Raw genomic sequence first — 20,128 nt, forward strand, 5'->3', positions numbered from 1 at the left:
GCTGCAGCTGGAGGTTTGGAGCTGCCGTGCTGGTGTGAGAGCAGTGCAGCCCCAGTGCTGGGATTGTGGGGTTCCGAGGTGGCCCAGACTGGCCCATCTGGTCCTTTCCTTTGGCCAGGGAGCATGGGAGCTCCAAGGCTGAGCCCATGACACCTCCCAGCCACATGGGTGCGGAGTAGCAGTGCGAGCTGGAGCCAACCCCTGCCTCCATACCAACAGCTTGGTGGGGTCCTGCTGTTTCCACATGGGATGCATGGCCAGGCCCTGGCAGGGCAGGTGCCACGGCCGAGCCCTAGTGAGCCATAGGGGAAGCGAGCCCCCATGTTCCCTGCTCTGACCTGTCACTGTCTGTCCACCTTTCCCTTGCACACCTCAGTGGAGCTACTGCTCTGGTGCCATCTCATTGAGCACCAGGGAGGGCACTCGCCGGGGCCAGGGCCACACGGAAGCTGCTGCCCTCTCTCCGCTGTGACAGGTGCGGGTAGGGGCCATGGGAGAGGTTGGGATCCTGCTGTGCTTCCTGTGCCTTCCCATCCCGCCCTGTGGGGCCACGCCCGGGCTGAGGCTTCCTGCTCTCCACAGGGTCCTGGCAGGGCCGTGTGCACATCCTAAGTCCTTGGAGAAGCCCTGGGACTTAGGAGTTGCCCATGAGGGTACACTGTGGCTGGGCCCTGCCAATTCTGTGGTGACACCGTTGGTGGGGCTCTTTGTTTCTTCTCCTGTGGCTGTGAGCACCCTGGAGCCAGGACCGTGGCACCTAACACTGGAGCTGGCAAGGCCAGGACTGGGGCAGTAGCTGTTGGGCACCTGGGATGGACAAAGGTGTGAATGAGTGGGCCATGACCGGGCCCAACCCCCACAGGCAGGGCCACTGCTGACATTTCCCCTTCAGGCCTCTCGCCTGCCCCTCCCTTCTCTCGCTCTCCCTCTGCCCCTTCCTGGATGGAAAATGTGAGGCCTGGCCTCAGCTAGGGATGCGCGGGGCCGGCATTACTCACCTCCTGGGTAGACAGGAAGCTCGTGCTGGGGGCTGGCTGAGGGTCCTGCTTCGGCCTTGTGCAGGGTGAGTGGGTGTGAGTCTTCAGGCTGGAGCTGTGCAGGGTCCTGGGGGCGTGCGGAGACCCCTCGTGTACGCCCCCCAGCCCTGCTGTCTGTGCCCTGCCACGCCCAGGCGCCACCTTCCTTGGTCAAGGGCGTGTCATTGGCCGGAGGCTGCACAGATACCGCAGGTCTCAGGGGTTCCCCACCACTAGAATCCATCGTGTGACTGAAGAGGGGCAGCATGAGAATTTGGGGTGCCCACCAGCCGTCAGCTTCCTGAGCTGCTTTTTTTTTTTTTCATCTCCCACATCTCAACCATCAAGTTTGTGGCAGAAAACTCAAGAACAATAAGGGAGAATAAGACGGCTTAGAGTGGCCAGTGATCAAAGGCATCCATCCCTACCCCACCCAGGGTTGTCTCCACGTGAGACCAGAGCCTCCGTCCGCTTTTAAGGGAGCAGCTGCAGGGAAGTGTGCAGTATTTTAAAGGTTTATTTATTTTTTATTGCAAAAGGCAGATTTACAGAGAAAAAGAGACAGAAAGATCCTCCATCTGCTGGTTCACTCTCCAAGTAGCCACAATGGCCAGAGCTTAGCCAATCCAAAATCAGAAGCCAGGAGCTTTTTCTGAGTCCCACACGGATGTAGGGTCCCAAGGCTTTGAGATCCTCTACTGCTTTCTCAGGCCATAATTGGGGAGCTGGACGGGAAGTGGAGCAGCCAGGATATGAACTGGTATCCATATGGGATCCTGGCATGTGCAAGGCCAGGTTTTATCCACTAAGCCATGGCGCTGGGCCCCCTGCCACGATTTTTTAAAGTCTGTGACCTTTATGCCCAGCTACTACCCTGTGTGCTCAGAGCTGACTGTCCTGTCTCTCAGAGAAAGGGGCATTTTCTGCTAGGGCAGGTGTCTCCTCCTGGACCCCTGCTCCTGTCCGGGGCCATGTCTCCCAAAGACTCCTTGTGCCAGGCTGCCTGGCAGGGTGCTGGCACGACACAGCTTTGGGAGGACTGAGTGGCATCCAGCTGCTCCCGTGAGCACCCCGGCCAGGAAGGTCCCAGCACCTTGCTGTGGTGGTCTCACTGAGCCCTGGCTAGCTCCTTCCTGCAGTGTGGTCTTGAGCAAGCTGCTTACCCTCTCTGAGCATTGGCCTGTGTCTAGGGCCCAGCCCTCCCACTCACTCACCGGGGCGGTGGTCATCCACCGGGTGTCCCCATAAAGCTTTTGGTAAGAAGGCCAGGCTTCCTGCCTCCCTGCTTTTGCTGCTCTGGGTGGGGCCCTCCACACCCGGAAGTGCAAACCCAGCAGGCATACGACCCACACACCCGGGCCTCTGTGTGCCGGTGGTGCCGACTCTCCTGTCCCTGTCAGCCTGATCCGAGTGAGACCCCAGCTCAGCTGCACTGCCCTAGGCCCAGCTCCTCCTCCTGCTCCCTCCTCTCTGGGTGGCTTAGGGCAATCCTTTCCCTCGTGGGGCCATGTCTGGTGACCCTACATCCCCTGCCACTCTGGTCTTTGATTGGGCCAGCTCTGTTCTACCCCAGGGTCCCACAAAGCCAAGCAGCCAAGCAGGCAGCTGCGAGGCCAGGGGCCGCCACCCACCCGAGGGGAGGGCTGGGTACACAGGTAACAGCTCCCCTCATGCAGGCAGGGCCCTGAAGATGCCCCATAGGGAGCCCTGGCAGGGGTTGTGCAGGGAATAGGGAAGGGCTGGGCAAGTGGGCTCAGCCAGGGTTCCTGTAGCACCCCTGGATGGTGTTCTTGGCTGGTGTTCCCACTCCCACGGCCCATCCCTACAGGGTCCACAGAGCTCTGCAGCCTGCTGCCACCAAACCCTTGCGCCCAAGCACCCTTGGCTTGGTGTGGCCTCAGGGACTGTCTCCTAGCAGAAGGTGGCAGCCCCTCCCCTCAACCTGGTAGGGTTGGCCTTGGAAGTTGAGCCTTCTCTCCCCTGCACCTGCGGCCCCGCCCCACCCTTCTCCCTGTTTCTCCAAGGTGGGGCTTGAAGGCCAGTGTGGGCCTCACATGCCCCTCACTTCTCCTTGGAGAAGAAGAATCTGCTGCACCAGAGGGCTGCACACTGCTCTGCGACCACCTCCTCCTCCTTGTTCCTTTTCTCCCCTCCTCCACTCTCAGAGGCAGAGAGCTGGGGCCCAGGCCCTTCCAAGGATTTTCCCCAGGCCACACTAACAGTCCCAGGTCACAGGCAAGTGTCCATTATCAGCTGGGCTGCAGGCAACACAGATGGTGCTGGCCGGTGCTGGCTCCCAGCCTGCTGCGTGCTGAGAGAGGCTGGGAGATGGCTCCAAGGGATCCCTTTATCCTGGGGGCTGGGGGCAGGGGTGCCTGCACAGCCCTGGCCTTGTCCACGCTGCTGGGGCTTCCATGTCCACGAGGCTCCAGTTGGCACAACAGGCTGCAGGACATTGCAGAGAGGTCCACCTGCTGAGAGAAAGAGAAATGGCCCAGACCCACACCTGGAACAGCAGCCTGGGCCTTGGCGGCCAGTCCCAGCTTCCACCCTCTGCTGCTGAGCAACGGCCATGGGGAGAGGTACCCCCAGCCCCAGCCCAGCCAAGGACAACCTTCCCAAGAAGCAGGAAGTGGCCAGGGTCACATTGGTGTCACCACTGGGACCTAAGGACTGGGCTGTAGCAGAACCAAATTATCCTTCTGGGAAGAATGCTGGGGGTCTGCTGGAGGCCGCTTGTGTGGAAGCTGGGGCATGGGCTGTACTCTGTGAAACACTGGCACGCAGCGGCAGTGGGGCCTTCTGTGGCTGTTTGCTCTCGTGAGCATGCGTGCATGCACATACCTGTGTACGTGTGTGCATGTGCACACGGGGGTGGCATCTCAGCTGGTGCTCTGCATACTGACTTAGCATTTATTTCTCACTGCCTGTGCTTGACCTGGAGGGTGGGGCTGGGAAGGCGGCCAGGCCCAGGAGGACACAGACCTGGGCAGGCACTGCTGGGTGTGTTTCCCTGAGCAGAAGTGGCCAGGATGTGATAGGAGAGGCCAGGAGTGGGGGAGGCGCAGCTTCACCGTGCAGATGGGCAAACCCAGGCTTCAGAGACGCCGGAAGTCCCGAGATGAGGGTGGAGCGGGGGTCACATGGACACCGCTTCTCCCTCCGGGCGGTGAGCTGGCCAACTGCCTGCCAGCAGCCCGTAGTTTCCCACTGGGAGGGAAGGCCACATAAGCCAGGTGTGCTGAGTTAGGAAAGACAGAGATTTACGGTGGTCGGTCTCTAGCCTGGGCTGGGTACTTGCTGAGGGCAGGGGTCAGGATATGCCACCCGTGTGCACTGGCAGTGGGCTTGTCTCCGTTTCAGATACTGTCGCTTGTTTGCTGATGAAATGTTTCAGACATATGAGATAAATACAATAGACTGATAATTAATTCCACCTGCATTTTCATTTTGAAAATAGTGACTGGAAAGGACACAGGAGAGGACTTTGAGAAGTTTGCGAAGGGGCAGTTGGCACAGCAGTGAAGGTGCCACTTGAGGGGCCGTGTTGTGACCTAACAGGTTGAGCATCCTCCTGCAATGCTGGCATCCCCTATAGGTGTCAGTTGATGGTGTCGCTACTCCACTTCTGATCCAGCTCCCCACTGGGGAGTGAACCAACACTGGTTCATGTTCTGGCGGCCCTGCTTCCCATGCAGCTCTCTGCTTGTGGCCTGGGAAAGCAGTGGAGGACAGCCCAAAGCCTTGGGACCCTGCACCCACAGGGGAGACCTGGAAGAATCTCCTGGCTCCTGGCTTCGGATCGGCTCAGCTCTGGAAATTGCAGCCACTTGGGGAGTGAACCAGTGGATGTTTCTCTTTCTTTCCTTCTATAAATTTAGTCTGCCATTCTAATAAAAATACATAAATCTTAAAAAAAAAAAAATAGGCAGACAACTGGTGTTTAAACTGGTGCCCGCATGTGATGGCAGTACTATAGGTGGGGGTTTAGCATACTCTGTCACCATGGTGGCCCCAGCATTCTCTTTATATCTTTGTATCTCTGGATTTCAAAAACAGACTAATTTTTTTAAAGATTTATTTCTTTTTATTGGAGAGTCAGATCTATAGAGAGAAGGGAAGATGGAGAGCAAGATTTTTCATCCTTTGTACACCTGACGCCCATATGGGATCCTGGTACATGCAAGGCGAGGATTTAGTCTCTAGGCTATTGCACCAGGTCCTCTAAATGAAATTTTTTGTTTAGTTTTATTTGAAAGGCAGAGTTAATGGGACACACACACATACACACAAAGCTTCCATCCCCTGGTTTACTCTGCAAATGGCCATGATGGCCTGGGTTTTGCCAGGCCAAAGCTGGAAGCCTGGAGCTTCTTCTAGGTCTCCCATGTGGATACAGTGTCCAAGTACTTGGGCCATTTTCCACTGTTTTTTTTTTCCAGGTGTAACAGCAGGAAGCTGGATTGGAAGTGAAGCAGCTAGGGTTTGATCTGGTTCTCATATAGGATGCTAAATATAGTAGCTTTATGTGCTATGCCATAACACTGGCCCCTAAAAGAAAAAAATTAAGTTTATGGGAAACCAGAATTAAAGTATGAGTTTATTTTGGTGCAAAAATAGAATGTGAAAAATACTAACACAAAACTGTATTGATTTTGAAGTTGTTTTTGTTTCAAAGATTTTTTTGATACAGTTACAAAGAGTGATGGGGGTTGGAGTGTGGAGATTTTCCCTCTGTTGGTTCATTCTCCAAATGGTCACAGCAGCCAGGTCTGGCCAAACCTAAGCCAAAGATTTCATCCAGAGACCACCCTTTACTTTCCCCCTAGCAGGGAGCTGGAAGTGGGGCAGCTGAGACTTGAACTGGTGCTACAGGTGGCAGTTTGACCCTCTGTGCCACAATACTGCTAGTATGTTTTTTTATGAACACTGGTTTGTATCCCAGCTGCTCCACTTCCCATCCAGCTCCCTGCTTGTGGCCTGGGAAAGCAGTGGAGGACAGCCCAAAGCCTTGGGACCCTGCACCCACGTGGGAGACCTGGAAGAAGCTTCAGCTTCTGCTCCTGGCTTTAGGTTGGCTCTGCTCCGGCCGTTGCAGCTACTTGGAGGTGAACCAGCGGATAGAACATCTTCCTCTCTGTAAATCCAACTTTCCAATGAAAAGAAATTTTTAAAAGTTTAAAAAACTAAAAAAAAAATGTATATTTGTTCCAATTTTAGTATATATGTTGCTGAAGTGAGCACTATAAGATTTGTTTGAGTTACACAGAAGAAGGAAGAGAGAGAATTTCTACGTGCGGGTTCACTTCCTAAATAGCTGCAATAGGAAGGGCGAAACCCAGTAGAAACCAGGAGCCAGGAATGTCATCTCTCCTGTCGGTGAAGGAGTTGGAGCACTGGAGCCATCCTCTCCTGCCTTCCCAGGTACCTTTGCAGGAAGCTGGATTGGAAGCAGAGCAGCTGAGACTCCAAATGGGCTTCCTGGATAGGATGCCACTGTCTCCACGGCACCACCACACCAGCCCTTTAAAAATTGTCTTTGCATGGGCCCGGCAGAGTGGCCTAGCAGCTGAAGTCCTCACCCTAAATGCACTGGGATTCCATATGGGTGCCAGTTCTAATCCCGGCAGCTCCACTTCCCATCAAGCTCCCTGCTTGTGGCCTGGGAAAGCAGTGGAGGATGACCCAAGGCCTTGGGACCCTGCACCCATGTGGGAGACCTGGAAGAATCTCCTGGCTCCTGGCTTCAGATTGGCACAGCTCTGACCGTTCAGTCACTTGGGAAGTGAATCATCAGACAGAAGATCTTCCTCTCTGTCTCTTCTCCTCTATGTATAGCTGACTTTCCAAGAAAAATAAATCTTAAAAAAAAAAAGAGTTTTTCCAGCAAAGTCAATTTTTAAAAAAAGATTTATTTTTCTTGGAAAGTCAGCTATACATAGAGGAGGAGCGACAGAGAGGAAGATCTACTGTCTGATGATTCACTCCCCAAGTGACCACAATGGTCAGAGCTGCATCAGTCCAAAGCCAGGAGCCTGGAACCTCCTCCAGGTCTCCCACACAGGTACAGGGTCCCCAAGGCTTTGGGACATCCTCGACTGCTTTCTCAGACCACAAGCAGGGAGCTGGATGGGAACTGAGGTTGCCAGGATTAGAACTGGTGTCCATATGGGATCCTGGAGCGTTCAAGGTGAAGACTTTAGCTGCTAGGTCACCGTGCCAGGCCCAAAAACTCTTTAACTTTTGTTTCCATTCATTTTCCCGTGATATTTTGAAAGTGCCCTTGCATGTGACTCACGTTCCTTTTCTAGCAGATAGCACTTGCCTTTGGCTCTGGGGTCTATGAGCTTTGGCAGGTGCAGGTGTAGGCACCTGCTTATGGAGCATCTTGCAATAGGCCCAATCACTGGGAGCACCAAGCTTTGCCAGGGCAGAGATGCCCGTGGCCTGGACTGTGTATCAAGCCCTGCAAGTGGGACCCAGCAGCAGGATGTTTGCTCCCTGCTCTTTGCCGTTGGAGCCTCAGGGACACAGTGGTGTGCTCAGGGGACAGGTGCCCATGAGGTCTGTTGCATGTTGAGATGCCAGTATCCCATGTTTGACCCCCGGACCCCCTACTTTCTTCTGGAGGAAGAGCGGGTAGCTGCTAGGAGTCTGGTGTTCCTTAGAGCTCTGTATCATGTCAATACAGCCCAGGCTGCCCACCTCCCTCTCCTTCGGAGCATTGGTGGGTGACAGCCCCAAATTCCAGGCAGAGTCCAGCCGCAGCCCACAGCCTAGAGCTACCTCCCACATCCTGTGGGCCATGCCCTGGTGTGCCCACCCCCTCGCTGGCTCATCTGTGTTTGTGTGTGTGTGAATTATTGATGCTCCTCCTCCCCTGCCAGTCTGCTCCTATGACCGAAACCCCACCAGGAGGCATCACAGCAGGCTGCCTGTGTGCTGGGTCCTAGGAATGGGGGGCAGGGGGAGACGCCTTCCACTTGCCCTGGTCCAGCCTGGCCTAGCCCAGCCCTGGCGACTTGCACAGAGCCAGGCTTGTGCGGGCTGCGAGGCACTGGCGCCCACATAAGGGCATTGTTTGCCGAGGTCAAAGGGGTTTTTGTCTCCTTCTGGAAGGAGGAACAGTTTCCCCCATTCATCACTAATTCCCCCGTTTGAATAGCACCACACTGCCTGGGCTGGAGTAGATGGGCCCGGCCGCCTGCCCTGCCCGGAGGCGTTCCGGGCACAGGTGGCAGGCTCCAGGTCCTCCCCACTTGAGGAGCTGTCCTTTGTTGAGGCTGGGGAGGGCCCAGGGCATGTGGCGATCCTGGACATGGGAGGTGCCTTCTCATCTGTGCCCAGGCTGTCTGTCGCAGGCAGCCAGCAGGTAGCCCTGAGCAGGCTTCCCCTGCACCCCCAGGGGCCTTCCTGGCACAAAGACAAGATGCCAGTCAGGCAGCACAGAATCACCCTGTGTCTTGTCCTTGGACTCCACTCCCAAGTCCAGGGCTGGGGTGGGCCCAACTAGGCACACTGCTTGACCTGAGAGCCCCTCAGCTGGATGCCTGCACCCCTGGAGGCACAGGGGCCAGCTGTGTGTTTTCAGAGTTATGAGAGGGCAGGGGCAACTCCCCCGAGGTGTAGATAAGAGGCGCCCACAGGACGGACCATGCCCAAGGTCGTGCCACCAGCCGCTGGAGCCATCTGTGTCTCGGTTCCTGTCTGTGATTCTCTTGCATGGTGCTTCTCTGCAGGGCTGTGGGGTTAGGGGGAGGGGTTCTGAATGGGGCAGAGCCTCTTTTCTCTGTGTTCTAGCCACAGGGGTGGGGCATTGCACCAGCAAACCCCAACCTCCCACCTCTGGACAGCCCAAAGCCTCGGGAACCTGCACCCAAAAGCTTCTGCTTACCTCAGGCTGGGCTGGGGGACAGGGTCCCAGGGAGGAAAGAGGCCAATTTTCTCTCCTTGACCACTGCCAAAGGGAGGACCCCCTGAGCTACTCCAAGCTGAGCAGATGCATGGGACATAAACCTGCACCTCCAACAAGCCCCCACAAGAGGGAAAGCTCTTGCTCCTGCATTCCAGCCAGGAGTCCAAGGGTTTTTGGTTTGAGCAGAGGGGGACTTGGAGAGTCTTTCTGCACTCTGGCCTGGCAGCCCTGTTTTCCTTTGCCCAGCCCGCCTGCTAAGCAGCTCCCCTCCCGCTAGAGCCAGCTCCTCCTCCCGGTCTGGCTCAGTCACATGTTGGCACTGGTTGCTGAGTGGCCAGCTGTGGTGCACGTGCTCAGTCCAAGGAACCCTGGCTAACCCCAGGGCACTCACTAGAGGAAGGGGCGTGGCTTCTGGAGAGGCTGGAGTGAGCTGTGCCCATCCCCTGCGGCCCTGCCAGCTAGGTCTCAGGCGGCAGCTCAGCCACAAACCCAGTGAACACAGAAGCATTGTGAGGTGACAAATTGCCCTGGGAGAAATAGGTAAAGGGGTCAGCGTGTCAGAGCAGGGCTGCCCAGGCGGCGAGGGAGTGAGCCAAGGGATTCCTAGGGAGGCAGTGGGGCCAGCAGGTGCACAGGCCCTGGGCCCAGTGGAGCAGGCTGGGCTGAGAAGTAGGAGTAGCAGGCGGCCCATGGAAGGAGCCTGGTGTCTACTTACAGCTACCTGCATCTTTTGTTTCCCCCCACTGGCTGTGACCACTTTGGATGCGACCCCAGCCCCAAGATCAGCATAGATGAATGGGTTGGCAGCAAACCAGGACATACATCATTAGAACTCCATTAGGGTCTCCCCATTGCCTGCAGCCTTCCCGGGGTGCACGACAGCAGGAAGCTGGACTGGAAACATCTTGGGCATGGGTGTAGGACAGACCCTTTAAGGAATGTCAGCCACTGCACCAGTCCAGCTGCTGGAGGCCACTCACTGGGGGTGTGCAGGATGCTATAGGTAATTCTCATCTTTTAAGAACGAGGACTGGGCCCGCATGGTGGCCTAGTGGCTAAAGTCCTTGCCTTACACACACCAGGATCACATATGGTCGCCAGTTTGTATCCTGGTGGTCCTGCTTCCCATCCAGCTCCCTGCTTGTGGCCTGGGAAAGCAGCGGAGGATGACCCAAAGCCTTAGGGCCCTGCACCCGCGTGGGTGACCTGGAAGAATCTCCTGGCTCCGGATTGGCTCAGCTCTGACTGTTGTGGCCACTTGGGGAGTGAATCAACTGATGAAAGATCTTCCATTTCTCTCCTCTCTGTATATCTGACTTTCCAATAGAAAAGTAAATCTTAAATGAGAACCGTGTGAGCACACTGGCACCAGTGCCACCTGTTCCAGTACAAGGGCATAGCCCTGGCACAAGGGGACCCCCCAACTCAGGGAGGAACATGCAAGAGGCAGCCTGCCAGGGGTAGCTCTGCAGCCAGTCTGGGGCTGTGGTGGACATAGTGCCCACTGGCTCAGCCACCTCGCAGCATGCTGAGGAGCAGTCCCTCCTTCCACAGGCCGCCAAGGTGCTCGGAGGCAAAGCAGTGACTGGGAGAGGAGTTCTCAAGGTGGTCTGAGTGACCCACCAGTGCCAGCCTCAATTCCACAGGCCCTGCTTGGGGCCAGCAGGAGGAGCCTTGACTTACAGCTGGCGGGGACTGTGGAGGGAGGAGATGGGGGCTGAGGGACAGGTGTGCTAACAAACTGTAGGGCCCATGCGCAGGCCTGGAGTCTGGAGTTCCGGCTGCTGAGAGGCAGCCTATGGCGGCCACCCTGAGTGTGGGGTTTGGCCGGCGGGGAGGGGGCAGTTGTCCCATGATCAGCAGTGTGCATCTGATCCTGGGGAGGGCTGGTTCCAAGGCTGGGTACCCTATGCCTTCCACAAGCCCCAGAGGCTGCCAGAAGAGCCCCTTGTGGAGGGATAAGAGGCTGCAGGCCTGGAGACTCTGGGGTGTGGGGGCTGTGGGCAGGCTGGGAGCAGAGAGCCAGGCTGCCTGAAGGATCAGCAGCTTGACCCAGGGGACCTGCGGGGGCCTGAAGGGGGAGGGTCCACTGTGCTGTGGTCTTTCCCATCCCCCTCTGCCCAGTACTCTGGACTGCCTGATGGGCAGCCTGGTCCTGCCTTCTGGGCAGCTGGGAGACCTGTGATTGGTGGGGATGTTAGAGCTGTTCCATAGCCATGGGGACACTCTAGCCCAGGGCCTGTACCCAGTGCCCAACACCAGGGACTAAATCTTCATAATCTACCAGCCAGGAGGGTGGAGGCTGGCACAACCCTGGCCTGGGAAAGGGGAAGATAAACATCCCCCATCCACACTTGGTTCAGGTGTTGAGACACCTGGGCACACGAACGTCAGTGGCCCCGGGAAGCCGTTAGGTGGCTCACGTGACAGTAACTCTAGGACTGTCAGGGTGGCTCTGGCCTTTGCTCCTACAGCCCATGAGCCCTGGAGTCTCTGGAGCTGCCCTCTTTCCCTGGTTGCTTTCCAGGGTCCCGCAGACGATGTGGCACTCTGGGCAGCAGGGGGCATCCCCGTGCAGTGTTTTGTTGGGTCTGCAGCTCTGGCTTGGGATGCTGGAGGCTACAGGTCCTGTGCAGGGGAGGACAGATCTGAGGGGCTCAGCCACCTATGAGAGGGTGTAGGTGACCAGGTGGCCACACACCACCACCTGGGAGCTGGAGAAGGCAACCTGGCCAAGCCCCTCACTCCCACCTTGACCCTCCCTGATTGCTGACCCCTGCCACTGCACTGCCTATAACCCCCCTCTCGCTGGTAAGGACCCCATCATCCTCTGGCAGGTGCTGAGGTGAGGTGGTGGGAAGGGTTCTCAGGGGATGGCAGGTGCTGGGCTGGACCTCATCATTGGTCCGCTTGTTGCAGACGACTCCTCCTCCGAGAGCGGCAGCGGCCATGGCTCTTCCACCCTGAACCCGTCCACATCGAGCAGCACTCAGGGTGACCCTGCCTTCCCCCAGACGAATGGCAACGGTGCTGCCGCCCCTATGGATTTTGCCTCGGCTGCGGAAGACCAACCCATCAACCTGTGTGACAAGCTGCCCTCAGGCTCAGCCCTTGGCACGCCTTCCTACCCCTCAGATGGCTGCGGCTCCGACGGGCTGCGGAGCCGGGTCAAGTACGCGGTGAAGACCACCCCTGAGGTGAGTTGGGGTGTGTGACCCCCTCCTCCCCTGTGTTGGGATTGACCATGACTGAGTGTACCCTGTACCTGCCCCTGGAGCTTTCTGCTGTGAAGTGCCAATCAGCTCAAAGCCTCTCATGTTCCAACCACTCTGCCTGGTTGCTCCACTCTGCAGGTGACAAAGGAAATGGGGACATGGCAGGGTAGAACCCCCCCCCCCCCACCTCCAGGCTGGCAGGGATGGCAATGACACTGTTTCCAGGGTCCCGGCCACCAAGGCTTCTTGCAGCAGCATAGGGCGTAGGGCGTACTGGCACGTGCCAGGCTGGGCCTGGGGCAGGCAGAGCTCCTGCCCCACGGATGGGGCAAGTTTTGTCTGGCAGGGCCCCAGGGCCTGTAGGCAGCCAACACTACTGAGTGCAGTATACTTCTGGGGGGCAGGTGTCCCGTCCCCTCCCCCAAGTCTGTGCAAGAGGAGGGTAGAGGCTGTGTCAGGACCTGTGAGGGTAGGCTGGGAGGAGCCTAGGAGTGGGCAGAGTGCAGAGTGGTGGCGATTAGCTTCCTGGGCTCACGCCTTGGGGTTGCTGGGATCCCGCTTCCTGAGCCCCATTCACCTGCTGGGGCCAGCCCACTCAAGGGCAGGATACACCCTGGGCATTGGTTCTTTCTGTAGAGCACTGACAAGCATGTGCGGCAGTTCTCAGGGTGCTGCCCTGGGAGTAGTGCCTTGAAGGGACTGCACTCCTTTTCAACCTTTTTGCTTGATTTCTGAGAGGTAGGGAGTCAGGAGACAGTGTTCCCTTTGCCCCACAAGCCTGAGATAGTCAAGCCAGGAACTCCATCCAGTGTTCACTGTGGGCAGCAGGGACCCAGCCACTTGAACCAGTCCCTGCTGGCCCCCAGGGGGCGCATGATCAAGAAGCTGGAATTGGATGGGGAACCAGGACTTGGTCCTGGGCGCTGGGCTAGGGAGTGTAGGAGACTCAGCCAGTGTCCTGGCTGCTGTGCCCAAGCCTTGGCTGGCCTGCCCACCCTCCATGGAGTGCTGATCTGCACCGGGGCTCCTGCATCTCCTGGGGGGTGTGAAGGCAGTCAGGAGCAGCTCTGCCCAGGAGCCCCGAGAACACACTGCCTAATGGACCTGTGGCCCTGGCCGGCTCGCGCTCTCATTGCATCTGCTGCTCTGCCCCAGCAGACAGCATACTGTTGGCAGCTCGCTTGGCAGCTCAGGGTTGCAATATTCATCAGGGATCAGGAAGGAAAACCCTGAAGCCAAAAACAGATCTTGGCACAGAAGGATCAGGACTGGTGACAGGAATTCCTCTTGCATTGGCCTCTGCCTTGCCTGGTGTGATGGGTTGCGGTGTGGGTACCCTGGCCTCATTTCACAGATGACAGGATTGGGAAGGAGGGAAGCCGTGGCTCCTATGAGCGCCCCTGTTCACCACCCTGACTCCCCTGCGACTTCCCTCTCCTCAGTCTCCCCCCTACAGCTCTGGGAGCTATGATTCTATCAAGACGGAGGTCAGCGGCTGCCCTGAGGACCTGACGGTGGGCAGGGCCCCTGCGGCTGACGATGACGACGACGACCATGACGACCATGAGGACAACGACAAGATGAACGACCCTGAGGGCATGGACCCTGAGCGTCTCAAGGCCTTCAACGTGAGTGGGGCAGGGTTTAGTGGGGCAGAGTGTAATCGGGGGCACCCCAGGATGGCCTGCCCCACAACCCGTATCTCCCACAGATGTTTGTGCGTCTCTTTGTGGATGAGAACCTGGACCGCATGGTGCCCATCTCTAAGCAGCCCAAGGAGAAGATCCAGGCCATCATTGAATCCTGCAGCCGTCAGTTCCCCGAATTCCAGGAGCGCGCACGCAAGCGCATCCGCACATACCTCAAGTCCTGCCGGCGCATGAAGAAGAACGGCATGGAAATGGTGAGCCCAGCCTGCTCCCTGCCTCAGGGTCACCCAGGGGCCCCTCGCAGCCTCCACAGCAGCTCTGTATGTTAAGCATCTCTGAGTGTTGCATGCGAGCCCTAACACTCAATGGCTCTCCTCCCTTCTGCCGCAGACCAGACCCACGCCTCCCCACTTGACCTCAGCTATGGCCGAGAACATCCTGGCAGCTGCCTGTGAGAGTGAGACCAGGAAAGCAGCAAAGAGAATGCGCCTGGAGATCTACCAATCCTCGCAGGTGCCTGCTGCCTGGCAGTTGCCCTGGGTCCTGGACGGGAGTACCGGGGGCCATCTTCAGTCAAGTGGGGACCACTGGAGCTCGGGTGGAGATGGGGAGACAAGGGGTGGGTATGCTAACAGGCCTTGTAGGTCAGGGGTGCCGGAAAAGGACTGCAGTTGGGTGGTTTTCAACATGGATGGGCCCTGCAGCATGGCAGGGGGACCCCTGGAGCCAGGTCATGGTGCTGGGTCCCAGGAATCCACCACCCTTGGTGCCCCAGCGCTGCCCTCTTCCTGTGCAGGACGAGCCCATAGCCCTGGACAAGCAGCACTCCCGGGACTCCGCCACCATCACCCACTCCACCTACTCACTGCCAGCCCCCTCCTACTCCCAGGACCCTGTGTACGTCAACGGCAGCCTCAACTACAGCTACCGTGGCTATGGGGCCTTGAGCAGCAACCTGCAGCCCCCTGCTTCCCTTCAGACAGGAAATCACAGTAATGGTGAGTTGGGTGGCATTCCAACAGCCCCAGGAAAGAGACAGGAGGCAGGGTGGGTACAGTGAGGGTGGGCAATCCCAGGGCCACTTGGGCCCAGCGTTTAGACGCTGGGTTGTGCTGTCCGCATCCTTCTGCTTGCCCCAGGATTGGGTGGGGGTGTAAACAGGGACAGGCATACACACCACCGGCTCTGGGGACCACAGGGAGCCGAGGACGCCCTGCTCTGTGTGGCTTTGCACACATGTGCAGCAGGACATGGAGCCCTGGCCTTGCCACAGGAAGCCTACCCTCTGCCGGGGCAGCCAGGAAGGGCGCTGGTTGGTACCTCCTCACAGTGTGAAGCCCACACCCCCATGCTCACCATGGCCCCACAAGTGGGGAGTGTGCACATGTCCCTGGAAGGTTTCTGGCTGGGCTTAGTGTCTCATCCCTTCCTAATGCTTCTTAACCTAAAATAAGAGTCTGCCTGGCCCTAATCCCTGGATTCTGGGCCAGTGTGGCCGGCACAGGGAGAGGCAGAGTAGGTACCTCTTCCTGAGAGCCCTGTGGAAGCAAGGCTCCAGGGACAGGGAGGTGGTGACTCATGACTCAGGCCAGTAGGCCAAGGTGCCAAGCCTCTCAGGGCTGCCCCAGAGGGCCTGGGTCAGTGCCCTGGCCCTGTTCACATCAGCTCAAGAGGCACAAGCTGCCTTCAGGTCTCTCCATGGAGGGAGTTGCTGCTTTGGCCTCAGCTATCCCCAGCTCCATGCTTGTCATTCAGCTTGGCTCCTCACCTGGGCAGCCATGTTCCGTTGGCTCGGTGTCCCACCAACTGAAGATGCAGATCAGCTTAGTGTCAGGTTGTGCCTGTCTTACCTGGGGCATTGTCCACTTTGCCTGTCTGGCACCAGGTGGCCTGACCCTGCAGGGTTGGCTCCTGGCCCATGGCCCCAGGAGCCTGGACCTGCTCCTTCCCAGGCTTCTGGCACTGCTCTGGGTACAGTAGTACAAGGGACAAGAGCTAGGGAGGCGGGGAAGTCAGGGGTGGGAGGAGCAAAGTCCACAGGGACATGGCACTGCTAGGGAGTCAGCATCCTTGTGCAGGGTCTAGGCAGCCCTGCAGGTCCCCTACCTGCCGGGAAGCAGTAGGGCACCAGCACAGCCCTACTCCTTCCCTGCATTTGCTTCTAACAGACTGCCTTCTCTAATAAAACAGCTCCTGGGGCCTCCTCCTTGATACAGCATCTGGTCAGAAGGGAAGTTACCCCGGTGACCATCCTAGGCCCCACTTCCTTCCCCAAGTGGGAGCCACACCAGTGTCCTGAAGCCACCCGGTACCCATGGTTTCCACAGTCTTACCTTGGGTCCAGGCATCTCCAGTGACGTATCTTGTCCATCCCCTTCAGTAGCAGTGCAGGGAAAGGCCTGGCCATCAGGACCTCTTGGGCAGGAGGGAGATGGCTGGGAACTTAGAACCACCTCACTTGGTTAGATCATCCCCAGGATGTGAGCTTGGGGAGGGGTGCCTAACTCTTCCCCTGGAGGTTTCCCTGCTAAGCATCCAGCTTACTTCTGTGCCTCCTGGGAGTCCACTCACTCAACACTGGTAGTTGCCCTGTCCTAGCAGGCAGCAGCAGGGGTAGAGAAGTCCACCACTGGTAGCCCCTGGTCTGCATGGGGACCAGCTCTGCCTGGGGGTTAAGGCTGGGATGGGTGTGTTGGGGGAAGTGGGAGGTTCCTCAGAAAGCAGCAGAGGGGTGCAACTGGCGCCAGGACCTAGGTGGAAGCCCCACTCGTCTGCCTGAGGCCAGAGCCTGCACCCTTGTCACCCAGGCTAAGGCTTCTTACACAGCTGGGAAGCTCGCTTTCCTTGCACGCATGCACAAGGCCCAGTGCCCCACTCATGGTGGACAGCACAGAGGTTAGGAGCATGTACATCTCCGCCCTCATGGGCTTTCTTTCTCCACAGGGCCCACGGACCTCAGCATGAAAGGTGGGGCCTCCACAGCCTCCACCACGCCCACGCCCACACCCTCCACCAACAGCACCAGCAGGACCATGTCGTCGGCACAGCTAAGCCCCACGGAGATCAGCGCCGTGCGGCAGCTCATTGCTGGCTACCGCGAATCTGCGGCCTTCCTGCTGCGCTCTGCAGATGAACTGGAAAACCTCATCCTACAGCAGAACTGACAGCACTGTTGGCCGGTGTGCACCGCGCCTGTGGGGAGGCGGCCGGCCCGGCCCCCGCTTCCCGCCTCGCCACTTGGTACATTTGTTCTCGCAAAGAGGTGGGATCCAGAGCGCCGATTCTAGCCACACTCCAAGCACCTGAGACTTTGGGCACAAAGACACTTTTTTTGGAATCTCATCACACGGGTGCTCTGACCTGCTTGGAAGAGGCCGACAGGGCAGCCTCTGGAGGGGCTAGGGCTGCAGCTCCCCTAGAATCACCTTCGTGGACCCTGATGTTAGAACCCCACTCCCAGATAATTACCTTTCAAGTCTTAGGTGAGCAGAATTGCATATTTATTGAGAAAAACAAAGTGGACCCTTTCTTCCTCTCCCCTTAGTAATTTATTTTTCTGAAAATGGATTCTTTGTGTTTGTACAGATTGCCAGTCTGTGTCTGTCTGATCAGAAGGATGTACACCCCTCGCCCCGACATTCCATATCACTACACTGGCGCAGGCTGGGGGCCGGGTTGTCCTGTGCAGGTCCCCATGCTGCCCCAGGGACACCGCCAAGCAGGAGGACCAGACCCACCCCCATTGCAAAGCGAACTAGGAAAGGCCCCCGCCCCCCTCTAAAGATGCTCCAGTCCCAAGGTCACCTGTCTTCTACCTCACACTCCAGCGTGGGCCGTTTCTAGGATGTGCCCCAAACCTGTTCTGAATGCCTGCTCCCCATGAGGTGGCTGCCTGGGGGGTCTACATCCAGACCAGGAGCCCCAGAACTGGAGTCCAGCAAGGGGCCAGGCCAACACTGCCCTACGGAGCTGAGAAGGAAGGGGCTGTTTTTTCAGGGTGAGCCCTGGCTGGCTGGCAGGCAGGCAGCTGTGAGTCCTGTGGGACCGTGGCTGCAGTGAAGGGACTGCTAGTGGAAGTGGCGAAGCCACCAGGGGCTCCCCTGGGACCAGCTCTTTGAGGAAGCCATTCCCAGGAGACCCCTGGAATCTCTGGAGTGTGAAAAAAAAGGGCAGAAAACAAGAGCTGGCCAGTCGCCTCCTTCCCTAACAGGCACTTCCTCTTGCTCAGTGCAATACCTCCCAGTGCTGCTATGACCAGGGATCTGCCCAGACCCCAGCAGGCCTCCGTGCCCACACTGCAGCTGGCACAAGCCCTCTGTTGCCTTTTCTTCCCTTGGAGCAAAGAGGCCCTGGGGGAACCTGGGCCGAGTGGACCAGAGATGGCCACAGAAGAGCCAGTCTCTCCCAGAGCAGGCACCCCCACCCCCCAGGACCAGCCTTTCTGCAGCCAACTGCCTGTTGTGGCCACTGCCTCCTGGCACCGTGGAAGACCACCCCTCAGGAGGGGCAGGAGGGGGTGCCACTGTGGATGCCCCATCCTGCCTCACATCTAGAAACCACAAGGTAGGGAACCCTGCCCTGAGCTCATGTCCAGTCCCCTGAGGCTGGGAGCAGGCCTGTCTCTCACGTGGCCTCCAATGCCAGACCCAGCCACACCACCTCTGCCTTCCAGCTAACTGCTCCCCTGGCTGCTGGCCAGGGCCCAGACACCCAGTGCACCCTCAACACAGCACAAACTGCAGCGCCCAAGGCCTCCCTCATCCCACCACCCACACACCCACACACCCATTCTCCCACCCCCACCTGCTCGGTCCAACTTCCCCTCATCCCCCAATGTTTGAATTTGTGTAAATATTTATTTTTGTGTGAACAATATTACAAAGTAATCATTAGATCTTTTGCAAAATGTGACCCAAGGCAATTTGTGAAAATCTTCATGTTAAGAACTGGCAGAGACAATCGCCGCCCTACAATTCCTGGTACTAGTTGCTTCCCATGTTGCTTCTCCTCCCAGAGGCAGGGCTAAGCCAGACTGGTGGGCTTGGAGAGCAGGAGACAGGGGAAGGGGCGGGCGCCCCCCCACCTTGTCCAGTGGTTTGGACCTGAGCAGTGGCACCTGCCTGATCCAAGGAAGCTGCCAACCCTTCAGGGCCACACTTGGGCATAGGCTTCGCAGCCACAGGTTTTAAGGGAAAGGGAAGGCATGCCTATGGGGAGGGGCCCTCCAAGCCAGTGGAGTCTGTTGTGTGAACTCCCCTCTTGGCAGAGCCCCTTTCCAAGGAAGAACCAGGGAGCCAGCCCTGGCGACAGCAGGGCACTCTCTAACACCAACTCCATCAACTATGAGTTAGAGGGCTCGTGTTACTTTTGTTTTAAAAGACACTGCCTTGACCCCTTACCTCCCCTCCTGACTTGGAGAGAATCTCCAAATGCTGGTCCTGCAGAGCCTCCTCTTAGGGGCCCAGGGTACCGCCTGCCCATGCCATCTGTGAACCCCCACAGAGTGGAGGGCTCAAGCTGTCAATTAACCAATTGAGAACCCAGGTTAAAGGGAAACACTGGCGGGAAGCAGGGTACAGGCTAGGAAGCAGGCCCTGGGCCTCCGTGGGGTGTCCCAGGTGGCTCAGTCTGTTCCCATGGACAGTGTCGTGAGGGAGGAAGAAAGACAGAGGGGCTAGGGAGAGGTTCCCATAGGTGGCCCCCATCGTCCCTACCCCAAGGGTGGTCACAGGACTAAACACCAGTTCACTTTCAAAATGCTGCTTTGAACTCAGAGGGTTGACTTTTACTTTGTAATTTTTTGTAAGACTTTTTACAGAATAGTAAAATATTTCACCAGAATGCCCATTTCAATCCTTCCGTGGTCTGATTTTTTATATAATTTAGTGGTGCTTTAGGAACTTTGTTTTTGTTGTTTCTGAGCTCAACAGCTCGGCCCTTTTCCACATGTATCTACCTAAGACCAATGTGAACCTTTGTATTTTTGCTCCTAATTTCGGACTCAGTGAAGTGTACTGTTTACATGTACAGATGCCCCGTCCCCATGTGTTCTGCAAGCCTCGCTTGCGAGGAGGAAGCCGCACCTCACTAAGCTCATCTGCTTAGCAGAGCCACGAAACAAAACCTCTCACTTTTTACCAGTGTTTCCACCTAAAGAGAAAACCACCCCACACTCCACGCCACACAGCACTCAGGCGCAGTGGCTGGGCCAGGAGGAGGGAGGGTGAGGGCCCCGTTCTCCAGCAGCACGGCAGGTCACTCTGTGGCCTTCGGGATCAAACCAAGGACCTGGGTACAACCTGTGGGGTGGTGAAGCCCCTGGCTTAATTAGAC

General features: G+C 57.5%; 1 protein-coding gene across 1 annotated transcript in view; it reads left to right on the forward strand.

Moving 5' to 3' along the window:
* The window catches only part of NOL4L (nucleolar protein 4 like), a 106,033-nt gene extending 87,788 nt beyond the window's left edge, over positions 1–18,245 (forward strand). The window contains exons 6-11 of the mRNA XM_040981653.1: positions 11,851–12,128; positions 13,589–13,774; positions 13,858–14,049; positions 14,186–14,308; positions 14,592–14,793; positions 16,739–18,245. Coding sequence (XP_040837587.1) covers positions 11,851–12,128; positions 13,589–13,774; positions 13,858–14,049; positions 14,186–14,308; positions 14,592–14,793; positions 16,739–16,959 — 1,202 coding nt within the window. The 3' untranslated portion in view covers positions 16,960–18,245. The remainder of the gene's footprint in view (positions 1–11,850; positions 12,129–13,588; positions 13,775–13,857; positions 14,050–14,185; positions 14,309–14,591; positions 14,794–16,738) is intronic.
* Positions 18,246–20,128: the final 1,883 nt, after the last annotated feature.

The sequence above is a fragment of the Ochotona curzoniae genome, unplaced genomic scaffold (genome assembly GCF_017591425.1).
Source record: "Ochotona curzoniae isolate NIBS_2020 unplaced genomic scaffold, NIBS_Ocur_1.0 contig_3520, whole genome shotgun sequence".
NCBI lineage: Eukaryota > Metazoa > Chordata > Mammalia > Lagomorpha > Ochotonidae > Ochotona > Ochotona curzoniae.